This window comes from Myotis nattereri (assembly GCF_964212035.1).
Source record: "Myotis nattereri genome assembly, chromosome: 12".
NCBI lineage: Eukaryota > Metazoa > Chordata > Mammalia > Chiroptera > Vespertilionidae > Myotis > Myotis nattereri.
Genome location: NC_138087.1, coordinates 23,349,022 through 23,368,629, shown reverse-complemented (window position 1 = coordinate 23,368,629; position 19,608 = coordinate 23,349,022). Strand labels below are relative to the sequence as shown.

Sequence of the window (19,608 nt, the reverse complement as noted above, 5' to 3'; positions counted from 1 at the left end):
CATGCTACATCTGAGAGTGAAACATGGCTGGGGTGATTGTAGAATGGAGAACAGAGAAGAAAGTGTCATGACATGTGGCTGAGAGGTTGGGGGAGAGTTGTCAGGAGCTAGATCTTGCAGGCTCTCATAGATTATAGTACAATTTGGTATTTTATCCTAAGAGCAAGGGAAGCTTCTAAAGGATTTAAGAGATAAAATTGTCAAGACTAGTGATGCAGAAATAACTAGTTGAAGAGTCAATGATGGGCAATATGTTGGGGTAGGCTAGACTCTGGTTACACATAGGCCCCCAAATGTATAATGACTCAAATCCAATAGAAATATATTTTTGCTTATTTAAGAGTCCAAAGAGTATTCCTGGTCAGCTAAAGAGGATGTGCCCCACATAGTTATTCAGGGTCACAGAATGCGGGTGGCGTTGTTATCTTGAGCACCTGTCTTCCAAGGCCTTCCTGTTGGTTATCTCTACCCTAACAATCAGAAGAGGGAGGAAATAAAGTGTAGAGGATGGCTAGCAAGGTTTTTAAGGGCCACACTTGGAAGTAGCACACACTACCTTTCACATTTCCTCCTAGTCATATGGCCACCCACAACTACAAGGCATGTTGGGCAGTGTAGCCTAGCTGGGTAGAAGGAAACTGGTTCTGTGAACAGCTACCTGTGACTGCACAGTCAGTACGGAGAAATTAGAAAGCGCAAAACCTCCTTTCCAGACCCCATTGTTTTCTAGAATTTCCAAGGCTGGCATTTAAATTACTGTATCCTTTCCTTTTCTTGCACCTTTTCAAACTTACCATGTCAAGGTGCACCTTTCAGTGGACGCCCACCTTGAGATGTTGACAAGCTGCCATGCTGCAAGCAACCTTCCAAATAGAACAAGTAGTCTAGTTAACAAGAATATCCTGTCTGGTTTAAAAACAGAGTATTAGCACATCACCCTACCTGCCAGCTCAGTGGAGATTAAAGGCACTAATCCTCATAATCATATCAAATTACAACCCATTTTGGCCAGGCTCTTTTATTGATTCCTTCAAGCAACAGGGAGGGCATTGTATTATTGATAAGATATGCCATGAAGGGGGAAAAGTAAAGGTAGGTTCTTTTCCTTTCCTTTTTTAGACACAAATCATACCAGGGAGTCCAGAGTATGAAGTCTAACCAAGTAACTTGTCAACAACATAGCTATGGACTTGGTTCTGTGGTTGAGTGTATTTTCTACCATTTTTCAGACATTTCTGACTGTAGAATATACTGTTACATGATAACAGGCTAGAAAAAAAAATCTCCCACAACTTAACCAAGTTTCTCAACAAGAAAAGAGCTAATGCCTGGCTCAGTGGTTGAGTGTTGACCTATGAACCAGGAGGTCATGGTTCAATTTCCAATCAGGGCACATGCCGGGGTCGATCCCCAGTTGGGAAGGGGGATGCAGGAGGCAGCTGATCAATGTTTATCTCTCATCATTGATGTTTCTCTCTCTCTCACTCCCTTCCTCTCTGAAAGCAATAAAAAAAATTTTTTTTAAAGAGAGAGAGCTAACAAAGCCAGCACACATGGATTTGCGAAACCTCCCTCATAACAATACCTTGGTATTACAATTAGAGCAGAAAGCATAATTCTAAAAATAGAAAGTACTTAAGGATTTGACACCAGAAATAATAGTGCAGCAATTCAGATCCTCTCTGAGGAGTCAGTCCACTAGAATGGCAGGCAGGAATAAGAACAGCAGGACCTTGAGTAATGTCATTTCATTCAACTTTTTTCTTTATAGCGTTGAGATGCTGTAGGAGCTTCTCTTGTTAATATCAATTAGCCCATGGTAAAATTGGCTTTGTTATACCATTTTTAGCTTAAATCTGAGAACCCATCAACCATGTTAAGTGAGGACTTTCTACTTGTTAAGATGGGACCTCCGGCATCAAGTGTATGAGTTTGGATCCCCACCCTGCCATTTGTAGGTCACTGACTAGCTGGGAGCTAAGCAGGGGCCCACGGGCTCTGTTCCCAGATAGAATCTTTCAGGGATCCAAACTAACGTGACTTTAGGCAGATTTCTTACTCTCTTTGAGTCCCACTTTTCTCGTGTGTAAAATGGGATTATTAATAATCCTCATAGGATCATTGTGAAAATATGATGATGTTTCTCAAATATTTGGCTTACGGTAAATGTTCTTTCTCCCTCTGATGTGTTTGGGATACTTTCGCATAGCTCCTCACCTCGGTGCCCCCTGGTGTTAAGGTGTTCTGAGTGTCAGTATTAAGCATGTGTATTTGGACGCTTTTTTGAGGAACTCTGGCGCACGTGAAACCTAGTGGAGTTTCTAAAGCATAGTTGTCATCTCTCGAGAGAAAAAGAAAAAAGAGCTTTATCATGCCTCACTTATTTTTCTTCTTCCCTTACCCCAACTTATCTGTAGTATGTCAGAGCCAATAATGGAAGGACTGACTGTCACTTCAAAGCATCTTCTTGGTGTCATTCTCTGCTTAAGGGCTCCATGCTCAGACAGGACGGCCCCACAATGTGGCACCAGCAATGACACCTCCACTAGCCAGCATGCTCATGATGCGGGCACCTGCTTCAGTGAGCCTGAGTGAGAGGTTTGCTGATAAATACAGGGTGTCCCAGGAAATGTATACACACACTTGGAATCATTATAAAGGCGTGTTTGTTAAAATACATTTCCTTTTCAGAATTGAGCTCTCAGCTGTTACAGTGTGTGTACATTTGGGGACACCCTGTATATTACAATGATTCCTACATAGTTCTCTTCCCTTGGCCCTGCTGGCACTTCTGTGGTTTGTTTTATGGAGACCGAAGGTTACTTCCTTCCACCCTTTGCTTTCCTGAGCATTTCCATTTCTCCCATGAATCTGAGAAATTCAGGCCTTTCAGTAAACAGACCCAATTTCTTGAGGGTGGGAGGTAAAGAATGAGGAGGCAAGCAGAAAGGCTCAGCCCCCTTCCTGGGGACATGAGAAATGGCTCCTGGGTCTCTCCCTCCTGGGGTTCTCTGCCTGTCCCTCCTCCTCCTCCTCTTTCTCACCATCTCCCCTCTCCTTTCCTCTCTCCTCCTGCCTCTGGCCGCACTGCAGGAGCTCGGGTCCTGACCAGAGAAGGACCCGCTGGTGAGCAGCAGGGCCCCTTGTGCAGGAGGCACCACGCTGCATGCACAGAGCCCCACACCACAGCTCATCGCCAGGACGGCACAGTCACGGAGAGAACGTTCACCCCCCTCTCACTTTATCATCATGCTTTCATGGGTGGAACTGAAGGCCCTTTGAATCCAGGTCTCTCACTCTGCCTCTTGCTCCTGAGCAGCCATAGTTCCGATTAGGGGTTGTGTGTGCTGCCCACAGCCCTCAAAGGAAGGTGCCGGCCACGGTGCTACTTGCGAGCCATTCATTACAAGGGAAATACTTGTAGAAGATGGTTTGTGGGACCTCATTTTTCTTGGGGAGAGAAGTGACTGAGGTGTTTTCTCTAACTTACTTTGCAGAGGCTTTCTCCTGAATACTGTGTGCGTGTGTGTGGGGGGGGTCGGGGCGGGGGGGGCGGGGGGGGAGTTGGGGCGGGGGGCGGGGGGGTTAATACATAAAAACTGAGCTCAGGGTCCAAAGTGCACACTGGCATGGCCGGGCATCATGATGCTCTTGCTCTCCCTAGTGGTGCTGCCATGAAAAGTCAGCTTTGCTGCCTCTCACCTGCATCTTCTGTCCAGGTGTGTTCAGAGACCATGCCAGCCTGGCCCCTCTCATGCATCGGAGCATCAGGTGTCACCATGTGTGTAACCTCTCCCTGATGGATCAGGGGTGCCGTATCCAAGTCTCCACTCCCTCTCAGCAGCCCCGCCTCTTCCTCTGAACAGCCATGCAGGTCCCTAGGGATTCACACTGAATTATGGGTAATATGAATAAAAGCGAAGACCAGAGAGTCGCTCCTGTGTTCTCCATAACAGGGAGAAAGGGCTCACAAATTGGCTGAACACTCTGGCCACCTATCTGGGGCCATCGCTCCAGGCTGGAAAACCCCACCTGAGGCAGCAGAGCAGCCGGGACAGCAGTGAGTTCACACAAGGCAGCTCATTGTTAGGTGAAACCATGCTCCCACCCCACCTCACTTCCTCCACCGGAGCCCGGGAACAGCAGATGCACCGGGACTATAGTGGGGGCTCTTCAGCTGGGTGACGTAGAGTAGACTGGGGTAAATTTTTATCAGATTCAAGGACAAGGAACAGGTACACAGGTAACTCTTGAAGGTGCCTGCATCCTAAACAGTAGGCTGCCCATTAAGGACAAAATCCAGCTCCAATTCTGGGAAAGCACAGGACAAAAGGTCTGGCTCTTTAACTAGTCCTGGTTTGACCCTGTTTACCAGGATTTGATATTCTAAATAAACCCTGCATACATGCCCAAGAATTCTGAGTAAACTGTGAGCTGGGTCCGCAGGCTGGGGTGCAAAGGGGGGAGCTTTCTGCTCCCTGAAGATCTGTCTCCCAATCCACTCAGAGTTCAGCCTGTGAGGGAACCTTATGCAGACCATCTCAAGCTTGTGCTAACCTGGCGCCTGCTGATCAGCATGTCATCCACAAGGAACTTCCTAAGGAATTAAGGCTGTCTACTCAGGCTGCTGTTTATTACAAAATACCATAGCCTGGGAGCCTTAAACAACAGAAGGTTACAGCTCACAGTTCTGGAGGCTGGGAATTCCTAGATCAAAGTGCTGATCCATGCAGTTCCTGGTGACAACTCTCGTCCTGGCTTGCAGGCAGCTTTCTTCTTGCCGGGTCCTCACCTGGCGAGAGTATTAGCCCTCTGATCTCTTCTTACAAGGGCTCTAGTCCCATCATGAGGCCCACCCTCCGCCCATCATGACCTCATCTAAATCTAAATGCCTCCAAAGACCCCACCTCTAACGACTATTGCACTGAGGTGAGTGCTTCTACATATCATTTTGTGGGAACACAAGCCTTCAGTCTGTAACGCCCCTAGAAGACTTCTTAGTTCCATGTCCTCTTGTTCTAAGAAAATACACAGGCTTCAAAAATACAGCCATGTTTTCTATGTGTATCCTCAACTCTGGTAAGGATCTAGCAGCTCCCCTTTGTCTGGTTCTTGAATGTATTAACTTTTGTGGCTTTTAGCTTTTGTGACTTTTATTGAAGTGTTATATCTCTACAGAAAAGAGCACATGTCATAAAGGTGCTAAACTCACCAAACCAGCCCCCAGGTCAAAAAACAGAGCCTTACCAGCAACCATTTCCCTGACCACTGGCAGCATAGGTTGATGTTACCAGTCTTTGTTTCTTACTTACAGAAAGGAAATCATGCAGTAGATACTCTTCTGTGTCTGATTTCTCTTATTCAACATTTTATTAGTTTCATATTCACTGACAGATCTAGGTTTGGTTGTTATATTTTTACTAGAGGCCCGATGCATGAAAATTCGTGCAAGAGTATGCCTTCCTTCCCCCGGCTGCCAGCACTGTTTCCCTCCGGCACCCAGGACCCGGGCTGGCTTCCCTCTGGCCCTGGCTTCATCAGGAAGGATGACCGGAATGACATCAAGAAGATGTCCGGTCTAATTAGCATATTACCCTTTTATTATTTTAGATAATGTTTTCTCCAAAGAATCTTTGTATTTTCCTTCCACCTTGGAAGTACCCTTTACCAGCCACATGCTTCCTCTTCTTTAACTGGCCTCTCTCTTCCTGCCTCGTCAGTGTAAGTTCAAAAATCAAAAGACCCTCAGACAACAGAGAGGCCCGAGGCATTATTTCGTTTGGCCAAAGGCTGGTAGAAGACGCCCAGGCAGATGCTCCCTGCGGAGTCCCCGCCAAGAGGCTATACATGCCTCCAGAATCACCTGAATGTGTTTGGCTGATGAGTTTATTTATTTATTTATTTATTTATTTATTTTTGCTTCCTAGGTGTGCCCGAAGCTGAAGTCACTTGGTTCAGGAACAAAAGCAAACTGGGCTCCTCTCACCATCTGCACGAGGGATCCTTGCTACTCACAGACGTGTCCTCCTCGGATCAGGGCCTGTACTCCTGCAGGGCAGCCAATGTGCACGGAGAGCTGACTGAGAACACCCAGCTTCTGATCCTAGGTAAACACCTCCAGGCTGGCTGCCCCTGGTGAGCCCCGTTAGGGGTGACTCACTCACCCGCCACCTCCTCTTTTCCATGATCCAAATATGTACATAGAGATAAAATCAATACCCCCCCCCCCCCGGCTTCTGCCCACCTTAGGGCCTTCCAATAGAAAGAATACAGACTTTGGGGCCAGGCAGACATCAGTTTGAACCCTGGCTCTACTGCTTACTCACTGTGTGACCTTGAGGAAGTTACTTCACCTTGCTAAGTTTAGATGCTGGTCTTGTGTGGAGACCTGCAAAACAAGGATCGCCTTCATTGGTGGATGGGGTGAGGGGTAACAGAAGTGAAGTAGTTAGTCTTTTTTTATGTATTTTTATTTCCGAGATGAGGGGAGAGAGAGAGTGACATAGAAATAACAATAATGAGAGAGAATCATTGATCAGCTGCCTCCTGAACACCCCACACTGGGGATCCAGCTGGAAACCCAGACATATGCCCTGACGGGAATTGAACCATGACCTCCTAGTTCATAGGTCGACGCTCAACCACTGAGCCATGCCAGCCAGGCTAAAGCAGTTAGTCTTAACACCTGTGTCAAGGACTTCTTTGCGAATCAGATGAAACTAAATTACCCCCTCCAGAAAAATTTATACGTGCTAAAACCTTTATGTCCTTTAAGGAAGTTCATAGTCTAGTCCACATGAAATCCACACATACACCCTCCTGTCTTAGTCCACTCCAGCCACTATAACAAAACACCACAGACGAGGTAACTTATAAACAACAGAAATGTATTTCTTAGCCTTCTGAATGCTGGAAATCCAGGATTGGTGTGCCAGCATGGTCGGGGTCTGGTGAAGGCCCTCTTCTGGCTGCAGACTGCCTGATTCTTGCCTTGCCCTCATCCTACAGAGGGACAGGCCAACTGTCTGGGGTCTCTTTTATAAGGACACTAATCCCCTTATGGTGTAATCACCTCCCAAAGTCCCCACTATCTAATACCATCACCTCGGAGTTGGTTTAGAATTTCACCACATGAATTTGAGGGGACACAAACATTCAGACTAGAGTACTCTCTAACATAAGAACTCCTGATTAAAGAGTCTATCACAGTTCCTGACATAAAGTAGGTATTTAAAATGAACGGCAGTTGCTTGGACACCACCATCCCTTGCTGTTGCCCAGTGCAGGACTCAGCATGTTGTGAGCTGCAGCCCTTGTCCCTTGGACTAGGAACTCTCTGTTTCTCTTCACCACAGAGTCTGGGCGTTGGTGGAATAGAATAAAAAAATGCCTGCTTTACTTTTTTTTTTAAGGCAATTATTAGAGCACTTTCTCTTGGTGAGAAAGGTATCATTCTAAGGGGAAAAAAAGAAAAAAATATGATTAATTACACACTATGACTTCACCAGGGAAAAATAATTAAACGTTATACTTGTATTCACACCCCAAGTTGAGGATATACCAAAGCCCAGCATCTCCAGCCCCTGCCAACTCCGAGAGGCCCAGATGGGTTTTTGTCTCACCAGTGGCTGCATAAACCTCCAGTTGTCTTAGGAAGTCAGAGAAAATCAGCTCACTGAAGGATGTCATTTGTTTTGGGTTGGGTTTCATCGTCTGAGCTGCTAGTCTGGAGCCGGGGGCCCAGCGCTTGTTGCCCCACACTGAGTTATGGTGCTTACTGTGGGTTTCTCTTCCCTAATAACCCTTCCTTATTGCCTCTGCTAACTGAGATGAAAGCCTAGGATGTGTAGCTACTACTGTAGCTTTGCCAATGAAGAGTGTGTATTCTGGGAGCCAGTCCTTGCAGCATTTCAGCACTAATGGTATGACTGTGAGCATGGAGCTTGAAGAGCAGAACGGCTTCCCATTTTAATCAAACTTGATGAGAAAAAAAATCACTATTTTAGGCTTTTACGTTTAGAGCTTTTTTTAATCAGAAGCCTTGATTTATTAATCAAAGTTTGTTAGTTTTATAGGTAGTTTATGAACTTAGAAGTAGTGCTTCCTTTTTCATCAGCCAAAAATATGGCTTAACTTTTAAATCAGGGATTTCATGTATAAAGCTGCAGTTTTACGCCAAGTTCTGTGATTTGACCTGTAGCAAGGAGACTTGAAGTATAATGAGGCAGAATATTATTCATTTATTCAGATAGTCACTGGATGATTATTCATTACGTGCTGCCTCTAAGTTCCATGTAGGAAAACTGTAAGGGGTGACCTCTGACCTTGGAGAAGTTACAGTGTCCCTGAGAAGATCAAATGGACATATACCAAAAAAGAAAAATGTCATAGAAACTGTGAGGACATTAGAAGGTGTCGACATTTGGCCCAAGGAGATCTGATGGGTTTTAGCAAATAAGCAAAGGCTTACTGCATTTTAGCATTCTTAAAGAAATATTCAATTGAAATATTGCGGGAACTCCATTTCCCTCAATATTCAATTTCATTGTTCTTGAGGGAATATTAAAAAGGATGCGAGGAAAAGAGTCTGGGTTTGAGTAAACTGCCACCATCAATTGCTAAAACCATGGTATTTGAGAATAGAAAGAAATCTTGGAAATGATGAGGTTCCATTTAATAGATGGGGAAACTGAGGCTCAGAAGGATTTAGTGACTTGCCCAAGTTAGTGAAAGACAGAGCCACAGCTCAAACTGAGGGTTCCTGAACCCAAAACGGATGTTTCTGAACTAGACTCTGGCACCATCATGACCTAACAAGCACCTAACAAGGTGGCAAGCACATAGTAGGCCCTCACTGAACCCTATTGAAATAACCATCAATTACTCCTGTTTCTCTTTCTGCTCCAGCAAGGGCTGGAGAGGAAAAGGTAGGAGTCGGCCTTGAGAGTGTGAATTGTAGGGCAGCAGGAGATCCCGGAAGAGGGGGAGCAGTGTCTGCACTTTCCCAGGAGAACCAGGGATCATCCCGCCACTAGGTTCAGTAGCCGCTTGCCTCTGTATTTGTCCAGTGGAAATGACAAGCAAGCCACTGTATTTCCCATTGCTGTCACCTTGGCTCTGGTTAACGTGACCCCTGATGACTTCAGCCCTGACTCCTTATCAGACTTTAAATAGCAAATGATCCCTGTCCGGCTTATGTGTCCTATTGAGCATGAAATATTCACACCACAAAGCAAGTTAACTTATCGATTTCATAGATGGACCCTTTTCCTCATAGAAAAAGCCACTCATGGGCTCCTTTTAAGTAAGAATTCCTGTGGCATATCCCTATCCGTGGGGACAAGAATAAAGTGCCCCCCTCTAAGGACGTTATAAATGAAAGCTCTTTAATATAGGACTTGACATTTAGTAATTGCTGAAGAAATGTTGGCTTCTTAAGAGTGTCTTTACAATGTGGTTTAATGTACCTACATTTATAGGGACCCAGTGGTCCTGTGGTATAAAGTGGTATTAGTCAGGAGCTTCTGAAATCTACATGCCTGATTCTTATTACTGACCTTATTGGTTCAAGTGTTGTTTGAAATTCAGACTCAACTTGATAGGCACACCTTCTCAAGAGGAAAAACTATGTTAAAAGGCAACAAGAGTAATGCCTGCCTTACACACAGACACAATTACACGCATGCTCACCCCTCATCCCCCCCTTAATATGGCCTTCATGCTTTAACCTGTCTGATTCACCATCTGCCTTCTCACAGATCCCCCACAAGTCCCCACGCAGTTGGAGGATATCAGAGCCTTGCTTTCAGCCACTGGACCGAACCTTCCTTCAGTGCTGATGTCTCCTCTGGGAACACAGCTGGTCCTGGACCCTGGGAATTCCGCTCTCCTTGGTGAGTCCAACCCTCTGGAACATTGGGCAGCAGTCCAGGGCTGGACAGGATTTATGGGTGGGTGACTGCTTGCAGGTGGGAAGGAGGCAGCAGTGGGGGGTGGCCAACAGGAAATCACTAAATTGCCTACAGAATCCAGACTCACCAGTGGAAACTTGGCTGACTTTCCATATGAGGTGAGCGCAGTTCTTAGTCTGGACTCTAGCTTGTCTAGATTCCAACGTGGCTCCTTTCTCAATCCTCTTGGGCTGATTCCACAGTCCAGATCCTCTATATCAGACTGACTCACCAAACGATGAGTAAGGAACAGCTCCTGTATCTCCTCTTCTTGCCAATCACACCCCAGTATTCCCCCATGACTTCCTCCCAACTAAACAACAACTCTAATCAACTTTCAAAGAGAAAGATGAAATATCAGCATCCCCCAAAAGCCAGACAATTCTATTTACGCCAACCTTATATTGGTAGGACGGACACCCAACCCAGACAGATTCCTCAAACCAAGTGTTTAAATAACTTCACCAGGTACAGCTTCCCTGACATGTCATTGGGACCTTCACCAAGTTAATGCCTACATGGCTGGTGCCCTCTGTTAGTAGAGCGTTGTTCAAGGATATTCAAGTCCTGGGTCCCAAATATTGGTAATGGCAACTAGAATTACTCCTTTGGCTCAAAGTTAAAAGTTTCTGAATCCTTAATCCCCATCAAACCAGCAAGGACCAGAAAGGCATTGAGTTTCCAGTCATACTGCTGATGATGTATTCTCAACATAGCCATGTGGTCAGGTATCTTTAAGATTACAACACAGAAAGATTACCTTCAGTTTTCATTATCATCTGAAATTAGCAAACACTACTCACAGCTTATGGGAAAAAGCTTCTGATTTCTCTGTTTCTGATCTGGGTAAAAATAAGACACCGATACAGGAATGAGTGGCCCTTTTCTGTTCCCCATAACTTATATAGCTTGGCATTGAGTTTTTCCACATCATTTTGATCAGAGTTCATAGAAGTTGTAAACTGCTTGTTTTCCTTGGCTTATAAATGGTAAACTTGTTCTAAATGAAGTGTGTACATTGTAAAGTTTTTTATTTTAGACTCATCACCATGAGAAATTGTCATAACTATTCATCAGGGCCCAGTCACTAGCAGAGGGTACAGCAATTGATTATTTTTAAATTCAATAACTCTTGGGTCACTCAGGTGCCATTCAGCATGCTGGAAAAGTTAACCTGCTCGTATTTTTCCATGAGAGCTTTACTTTCTCCCTTATTCTGGAATAATATTTCGTCTCATTTTAGCCATTGGGCAATAAGAATTTATTGTGCTTTATGCTGCTGCATTTCATTGCTAGTTTATAGTGTTTTGTTACCATAGACTGGTATTTAAATCTAACAGTTAAGAGGCACCTTAATACACTAGTTCGTATCCAGACTGCTCCATTTGAATGAGACAGCAAGTCAATTACCATAAAATCCCTGAATGTAACTGCCTGGGCAAAAATGGGCCCTAGTGGTGAATGTCGCTGTCTCGCCAGCACTATAGGCCTAGGAGAGATCTGTGTGGAGTTATGCAGATGAATTAGGGAATGATGTCAAGTTTAAGGACTCTGAGAAGCAGGTCATTTGAAAAATACCAGGACCTCACTGTGATGGTTTGGAGCTGAGCACCAAAGGATAGGTGGGACTCCAATAGGCAGAAATGAGGGAAACAGGCACTCAAAGTGAAGATGCTGTAAGCGCAGAGATTAAAATGTGTGGGGTATGTACAGGTGCCTATTCAGTAACAGTTATAAAATAGCACTGCTTTAAAACTGATAACGGGCAGCCAAACTGGGATAGAAACTAGGCCATCAAAAGGAGCAGGCCTCAGCTAAAGCTTGTCCACTCAGATTTGACTTGGATCCCTCCCCAAGATTTCTGATACCCTCCTCCATGTCAAACCTCCCAGCTCTTGACTCATCTTGATCTCTTAATCCAGCTGCTCCCTTTTGGACCAATTCCCATCTCCTGCTCCTACTAGTGACCCTTTTAGACTAGAGTGTGTACTCTGAGTACAAGAAATAGATCATGCCCAGCCGGTGTGGCTCAGTAGTTGAGCGTCGACCTATGAACCAGGAGGTCACAGTTCATTTCCCAGTCAGGGCACATGCCCCAGGTTGCAGGCTCAATCCTTTTTGTGGGGCATGTAGGAGGCAGTCGATCAATGATTCTCTCTCATCATTGATGTTTCTATCTCGAGCTCACTCTCCCTTCCTCTCTGAAATCAATAAAAATATTCTTTTAAAGAAATAGGTGAGGGAGGTGATTTTGTGTATGGTTGATGAGAACATTAAATGGTGACAAATTGTGGAGGACCTTGATTATTAGACTAATGAACTATATTTACTAAGTGGGAAATGGAGACAGACCTTTAGAGGGTTAAGTAGGAGAATGACGTAGTAAAAGTAATTTTTAAAAGAATTAATCTGACATTCTATAATGGTAATCAAGAGTAGGAGAGATTTAATGAAGAAACCTATTTTGAGGGTAACACATATTCTAAGCGAGGCTAGAAACAGGTAGCAAAGATACTATTAATCACCCCTTCCACAGCCAAGATGTCCCTGATCAATCACGACATTCTTTTCCACTTAGTCCAGGCACTGCCTTGGAATTTATTTTAACACTAGAGGCCCAGCGTGCAAAATCACGCAAGACCCAGAGTCCCTCCCACCACCGCCACAGGGCCCAAAGTCCCTCCTGCTGCCACCGCAGGAGGGACCCATCAATGCACCTCCTAGTGACCAGTCGTTTGGTTGTTCCAGGGTTGCGGTGTTACGGCCACTGGCTTTTTATAATATAGATTTCCACCAAGTATGGTGGCAGTTGGCATACAGGGCAAGATTTTGGGTTTTTTAAAGCCATATATCAGAACTAACTCTCCTCCATTAAGGCTCCCAACAGGTGAGTCTACTCCAGAAATGGGTATTTAGTTATCAAACACTCTGGCATTGATATCACTTCAAGCCACTGCTGCAACTTTCAAGAAGGAAGGTGGATTGAGCAACATGCACCCATCTGGCCTCACTTTCCATGGCTGTAAACGAAGACCTGGGACTAGTGGGTCCCTTGTTGCTCTCACATTCTTTGTTATGTGACTTAGACATGAAAAATACCCAGTGGAGGGTCGGCCATGCAGAGTGGACCCAACCTACGTGGATCTTGTCCTAGGCAAGACAGGTGCTACTTTTTTTGTCCTTGTTTTGCAGCTGTTCTTTCTGCCGGGAGGCCTAAACTGTGACAACTGTTCTGGAGGCAAAGCCCTTGCCCCCATCCTTAGTGGTCCAAGGCCTGGTCACAGGGCTCCATTTGTGGAACAGCAATAATTCAGGCCTCCCTACACCTTTTAGAAGATGTCTGTTAAATATTTTTAGGCACTGAGGCCCAAGGCTAACATGTCTCACAGTTTCATTTATAGCAGTGGTCGCCAACCGGTGGTCTGCAGACCACTGGTGGTCTGTGAGGTCTGAAAGGTTGGCGACCACTGGTTTAAGGAAACCTTTGGAGCAGCAGTCACCAACTGGTGGTCCACAGACCACTGGCAATCCGTGAGGTCTGAAAGGTTGGTGACTGCTAATTTATAGGGTATTAGCATTGATATATTTTTGAAAAATAACTTTCGTTAGAGTTTTATTACAAGAGTAGTACATGCTCATTGTAGAATAATTAAGAATAGAAGAAAATGAAAATTATAATTGCCTAGCTCAGAGATAACCAGTGCTAATATCCTTTCCTAACCATGAATATACACATTATACATATCTTTTGTCTAAAACAAAATTATACTCTGTATACTGCTTGTAACTTGTTCTCACTGAATAGTAGATAACAATCATCTTTCCATGCCTGTAAATATTCTTCTATAGTTTTATTTTTGATGGTTGCATTGGTAGGAGGCACCATGTCTTATTCAAACTATTGTCTAACTTTTAGATTCTTTCTTCTACTAACTTTGGACTTTGTTCTTCTTTGACTAGCTCCTTTATGTATAAGGTTAGATATTTTTATTTGAGATTTTTCTTATTTCTTGGCTGTGTCCCATAGATTTTTGATGTCATTATGTTTTTATTTTCATTTGTTTTAAGGCATCTTTTTATTTCTTCCTTGATTTTGATGTTAATCCATTCATTGTTTAGTAGCATATTATTTAGCCTCCACATCTTTGTATTTTTCAGTTTTCTTCTTGTAACTGATTTCTAGTTTCATACCATTGTGATCTGAGAAGATTCTTGATAGGATTTCAATCTTCCTAAATTTACTGAGACTTGTTTTGTGCCCTAACATGTGGTCTGTTTGGGAAATGTTCTATGTGTACTTGAAAAGAATGTATTCTGATGCTTTTTGGGTGAAATGTGCTGAAAACATTAACTAAATGCATCTGGCTTAATGTCTCATTTAAGGCCACTGTTTCCTTGTTGATTTCCTGTCTGGATGATATATCCATTGATGTCATGTGGTGTTAACGTCCCCTACTATGTCTGTATTACTGTTTTTCTCTCCTTTTGTATATTTATTTTATATATTTAGATGCTTCTATGTAGGGTCCATAAAAGTTTACAAGAGTTATATCCTCTTGTTGAATTGATCCCTTTATATTATAAAAATGCCCTTCTTTGTCAGCCTTTCTTATAAAGTGTATTTTGTTTGATATAAGTACTGCTACCCTAACTTTTTTTTTAATCCATTTGGATGAAGTATCTTTTACTATCCCTTTACTTTTTTTCTGTATTTCTTTCCATCTGAAGTGGGTCTCTTGTGGGCAGCATATGTACTGGTCTTGTTTTTATTTATTCGTTCAGCCACCCTATGTCTTTTGTTTGGAACATTTGGTCCATTTACATGTAAAGTAATTATTGATAGGTATGTACTTCTTGCCATTTTATTAATTGTTTTCCTATTGTTTATTGTAGTTCTCCTCTGGTCCCAATAATCATGTTCTAGAATTATTGCATAGACAGAGGAACCAGCTTTTAAGAGATAATGTCTCCTACGGTTGGCAAACTAAGACCCATGGGCACAATCTAGTTCACTACTTGCTTTTGTACACAAAGTTTTCTTGCATGTAGTCACACGCATTTATTTACCTACTAGAGGCCTCGCGCACCAGTGGGGTCCTCAGCCTGGCCTGTGGGGATTGGGCCAAAACTGGCTCTCCAACATCCCCCGAGGGGTCCCGGATTGTGAGAGGGTGGTTCTCGGGTGACGCACCCTGGAATCGGGCTCCCTCCTCTCTGGTTCCGGGTGCATCACCTGAGAACCACAGCTGCCAAGTCACCACAGCTCAGCAGCTCCTGCATTGAGCGTCTGCCCCCTGGTGGTCATTGTTCATGATAGCTACCAGTTGGACAGTCAAACAGTTGAACGGTTGCTTAGGCTTTTATATATATATAGACTAGAGGCCTGGTGCACAAAAATTTGTGGACTCGGGGAGGAGGAGGGGTCCCTCAGCCCGGCCTGTGCCCTCTCACAGACTGGGACACCTCGGGAGATAACAACCTGCTGGCTTAGGCCTGCTCCCGGGTGGCAGAGGGCAGGCCCAATCCCTAGGTGCAGCCCCTGGTCGGGCTCAGAGCAGGGCTGATTGGGGAGTGGGGGCGCTGCCCCCTGTCATGCACAGAGTAGGGCGGATCGGGAGGTTGCGATGCCACCCTCAGTCACGCTCAGGGTAGGGCCGATTGAGGGGTTGGGGCACCTCCCCCTGTCACACTCAAGGCAGGGTCGATGGGGAGGTTGCAGCGCCACCCCCTGTCACGCACAGAGCAGGGCCAACCAGGAGGTTGGGGCGCTGCCCCCTGTCACGCGCAGAGCAGGGCCCAGCAGGGGGGTTGGGGCTCTGTACCCTGTCACGCACAGAGCAGGGTCCATCAGGGGGTTGGGGAGCTCCCCCCTGTCACACACAGAGCAGGGCCAATCAGAAGGTTGAGGAGCTCCCCCGTGTCACTCACAGAGTAGGGCCGATAGGGGAGTTGGGGCACCGCCCCCTGTCACACACACAGCAAGGCGGATCAGGGGGTTGGGGCGCCGCCCTCTATCACTCACAGAGCAGGGCCGATCAGGGAGTTGGGGCACAGCCCCCTGTCACACACAGAGCAGGGCCGATCAGGGGGTTGGGGCGCCACACCCTGTCACACACAGAGCCGCAGGGCGATCATGGGGTTGGGGAGCTCCCTCTATCAGGCACAGAGCAGGGCTGATCAGGGGGTTGGGGCGCCTTCCCCTGACACGAACAGAGCAGGGCGGATAGGGAGGTTGTGGCCCCGCCCCCCGTCACACACAGAGCCACAGGGCGATCAGGGGGTTGGGGCGCCGCCACTCTCACACGCAGGGCAGGGCCAATGGGGAGGTTATAGCTCTACCCTGTCACACACAGAGCAGGGCCGATCAGGGAGTTGGGGCACAGCCCCCTGTCACACACAGAGCAGGGCCGATCAGGGGGTTGGGGCGCCACACCCTGTCACACACAGAGCCGCAGGGCGATCATGGGGTTGGGGAGCTCCCTCTATCAGGCACAGAGCAGGGCTGATCAGGGGGTTGGGGCGCCTTCCCCTGACACGAACAGAGCAGGGCGGATAGGGAGGTTGTGGCCCCGCCCCCCGTCACACACAGAGCCACAGGGCGATCAGGGGGTTTGGGCGCTGCCCCCTGTCACACTGATCCTGGTGCTGGGAAGCATATTACCCTTTTACTATATAGGATAGAGGCCCGGTGCACGGGTTGGGGCCGGCTGGTTTGCCCTGAAGGGTGTCCTGGATCAGGGTGGGGGTCCCCACTGGGGTGCCTGGCCAGCCTGAGTGAGGTGATGATGGCTGTTTGCAGCTGGTCACACACCCTTCAGGGTGGGGGTCCCCACTGGGGTGCCTGGCCAGTCTGGGTAAGGGGCTGAGGGCTGTTTTCAGGCTGGCGGGTGACTGAAGCTCCCAACCGCTCCTTTTCTTCTTTTTTTTTCTTTTTTATTCCGGGCCAGCTTTAGCTTTGAGGCTTGGCCCCAGCTCTTAGGCCTCCGCTGCTGAAAGCAGGTTTCTGGCCTTTGTTTACCTTCTGTATTTGAAACAATGTTGCGATCCTGCTGGCTGAAGCCCGACAGACTAAAGCAGGTTTCTGGGGTTTTGTTTAGCTTCTATATTTGTAACATAGTTGCTTAGAGTTGCAGCTCCGAGGCCTGCAGCGGCAGGCGGGGAACGTTGGAATCCTCCGTCACTGAAACAAGCAAGCCTCATGTTCACTTTAAGCTGCCTGGCTGCCGCCCGCCATCTTGGCAGGCAGTTAATTTGCATATCGCCCTGATTAGCCAATGGGAAGGGTAGCAGTCGTACGCTAATTACCATGTTCCTCTTTTATTAGATAGGATGTATTGTCTATGGCTGTTTTCACACCATAATGGTAGAGTTGAGTGCTTGCAACAAAAACCACAAGACTAAACTATTTTCGTTTGACCCTTTACAGAAAATGTTTGCCAACTACTGATTAGTCCATCCATCTCATTATGTAGAAAAGATGCCGAGGTCTATGGTGGTGACCACACATCTCCTGTTTCTGAGGGAGAGCACACTTTTCACTGTATCACTCTGTCCTTTATCCTGTTGCTGGGTTGGGCTTTCTCCATGAAGCAAAAGAGCCCAAAACACACACACACACACACACACACACACACACACGCAATGTACAGGAATGGAGATCTTCCTCAGGAAGGTCAGGAAAAAAGAAAACCCATATTATAAAGGTCATGGGTTTTTTTTCAGAACTATATGATTCCAGATGCCTCCAGTAACCACATATGTAATTACATGTGGCTTAAGAGAAACAGTTCAGTACCTTTTCTCAGGATATTCTGTGTAGGTCTAGACCCTGTGCGAGTGTTGTACAGAATATACACATAATTGTTGTTGGCTCCACCCCCTATACTAGTATTTAGTCACAAACTCTCCTTTGTGAGTGAGCAAGCTCAGTGCCTCAGTCAGAGGGACTCCTCTTGACATCTCTGCCGGAAACTCATCTCATGCTAACCCCACAGAGAGCCAAACAGCACAGCCTTTCTCATGTCATGTGATTTACCAGGAGGAGAGAGATCGAGCCTTCAACCCTGCGTTTGCAGAGTCAAGTTTTTCCATGAAAGAAGTCATTGTGCCTGTGCCCGCTCCCCAGCCGGGGGCTCCAGGGTCACAGCCAACACACATTCAGCATCTCAGCAGCACCAACACGCTCCCCAGGCCCTGCATGAACAGCAACAACACTTCTCAGAGCCCTTGCAGCCCTAGGAAGCCAGGCAGGAAGGCCAGGGCCCACAGCCAGGCAGTGGCCTTTCCTTCTGACCACCTGTCTTGCACATTTTCTTCACCGCTTATTGAAAGTGCTGAGAATCGCAGAGCCTGGCCGGCATGAGCTCCGGTTCCAGATGTGTCTGCTAAGAGCAACAATGGTTTTGTTGACCCCAAATCTCATACTAAAAGGTGAACATTTATTTCTTTCCCTAACGCTGAAATTGTGACTGGGCTGCTCTTACAAATCATATCACACTGATGGGGGCGCTGTGGCTGGAATACACAGGACTCAGGTCTGGAATCTCAGGTGGAGCTTACAGGCAATGTTCACATATAAACCCCTCAAGGTGAATCAGATCACAGTTGAATAAATATTAATGTTCAAAGGTGAAAGACTTGGTAAAGGGCCTAAGAAGGCAATATCAAAGATCGATTTATTCATTCAATTAGTACTTGTTGAGTGTCTGCTATGTACTGTTGTAGGCACTGTGCTAGGACCAGAGATGCACAGTAAATAAGATAGATAAACCTAGGCCCTCATTCAGTCATTAAAAAAAAATCATTGCACATTTACTATGCACTGTTCCTGTTCTCTAGATTTTGAGGATTCATGCATGCACGAAACAGATTAATGTACCTGCCCTTTTGCAGTTTGAATTCTAGTAGGGCTCATTTGAGTCTGGTGGGAAAAGTAATTCAAATAAGAGGGCAGTGATAAAAAGAGAAAGAAGTGATGGGTTGTGGGCATGGGACAGGACAAGGTTTCTCTGAGGAGAGGATATGTGAGCTGGGATTGGGAGAGTGGGTGGAAGTTATCCGAATGAAGAGAGGGCATTCCAGGCAGAGGGACCAGCAGAGGTAATAGCCAAGGGGAGAGTGACCTACGGTGAGGTGGAAGCCATGGTGAGACTTTTGCACTTTGCGCTAAGTGCAATGAGAAGTCTTTGAATGGTTTCAAGCAAGAGAAAGATATCTGATTTGTGCTTTTCAAAGCTTGTTGTGGCTGCTGTGTAGAGGATGGATTCCAGAGGAGCAGATAGAGTATACCATTTAGGAAGTGCTTGCACTCTTCCAGGTAAGAGATAACCGTGGCTTAGCCTAGAGAGCAGGAGAAGTGAATAAGAAGTGAATAAATTCAGGAGAACGTAGGAAGTAACATCAACAGGACTTGGTAAATAGATTAATGGGGGAAGGGAAAATAGTCCACACAACCAAAAGGTTCTCAAAAGCATCAGATTTTTTAGGCTTTTCTCAATGAAACTCATGTACCTTCTGTGTGATAATGAATCATTTCAGACCACTCAAGTCAAGATGCGAGAATAAAATGGAGAACTACAGGGTTGTGCAACTACAGAGAGTGTTATTATAAGAAAAAGACTAGTCCAAAGCTAATGTTGCCAAATTCTGGCTCATTTCC

The 19,608-nt window shown here is 45.9% G+C and overlaps 1 protein-coding gene across 3 annotated transcripts in view; it reads left to right on the top strand.

Moving 5' to 3' along the window:
- ADAMTSL1 (ADAMTS like 1) overlaps nucleotides 1–19,608 on the top strand; it is a gene marked incomplete at both ends in the record, with an annotated part of 891,527 nt that overhangs the window by 815,280 nt on the left and 56,639 nt on the right. For all 3 annotated transcript variants that reach the window (XM_081104271.1, XM_081104273.1, XM_081104272.1), the window contains 2 exons: nucleotides 5,928–6,107; nucleotides 9,759–9,893. In XM_081104271.1, coding sequence (XP_080960397.1) covers nucleotides 5,928–6,107; nucleotides 9,759–9,893 — 315 coding nt within the window. The remainder of the gene's footprint in view (nucleotides 1–5,927; nucleotides 6,108–9,758; nucleotides 9,894–19,608) is intronic.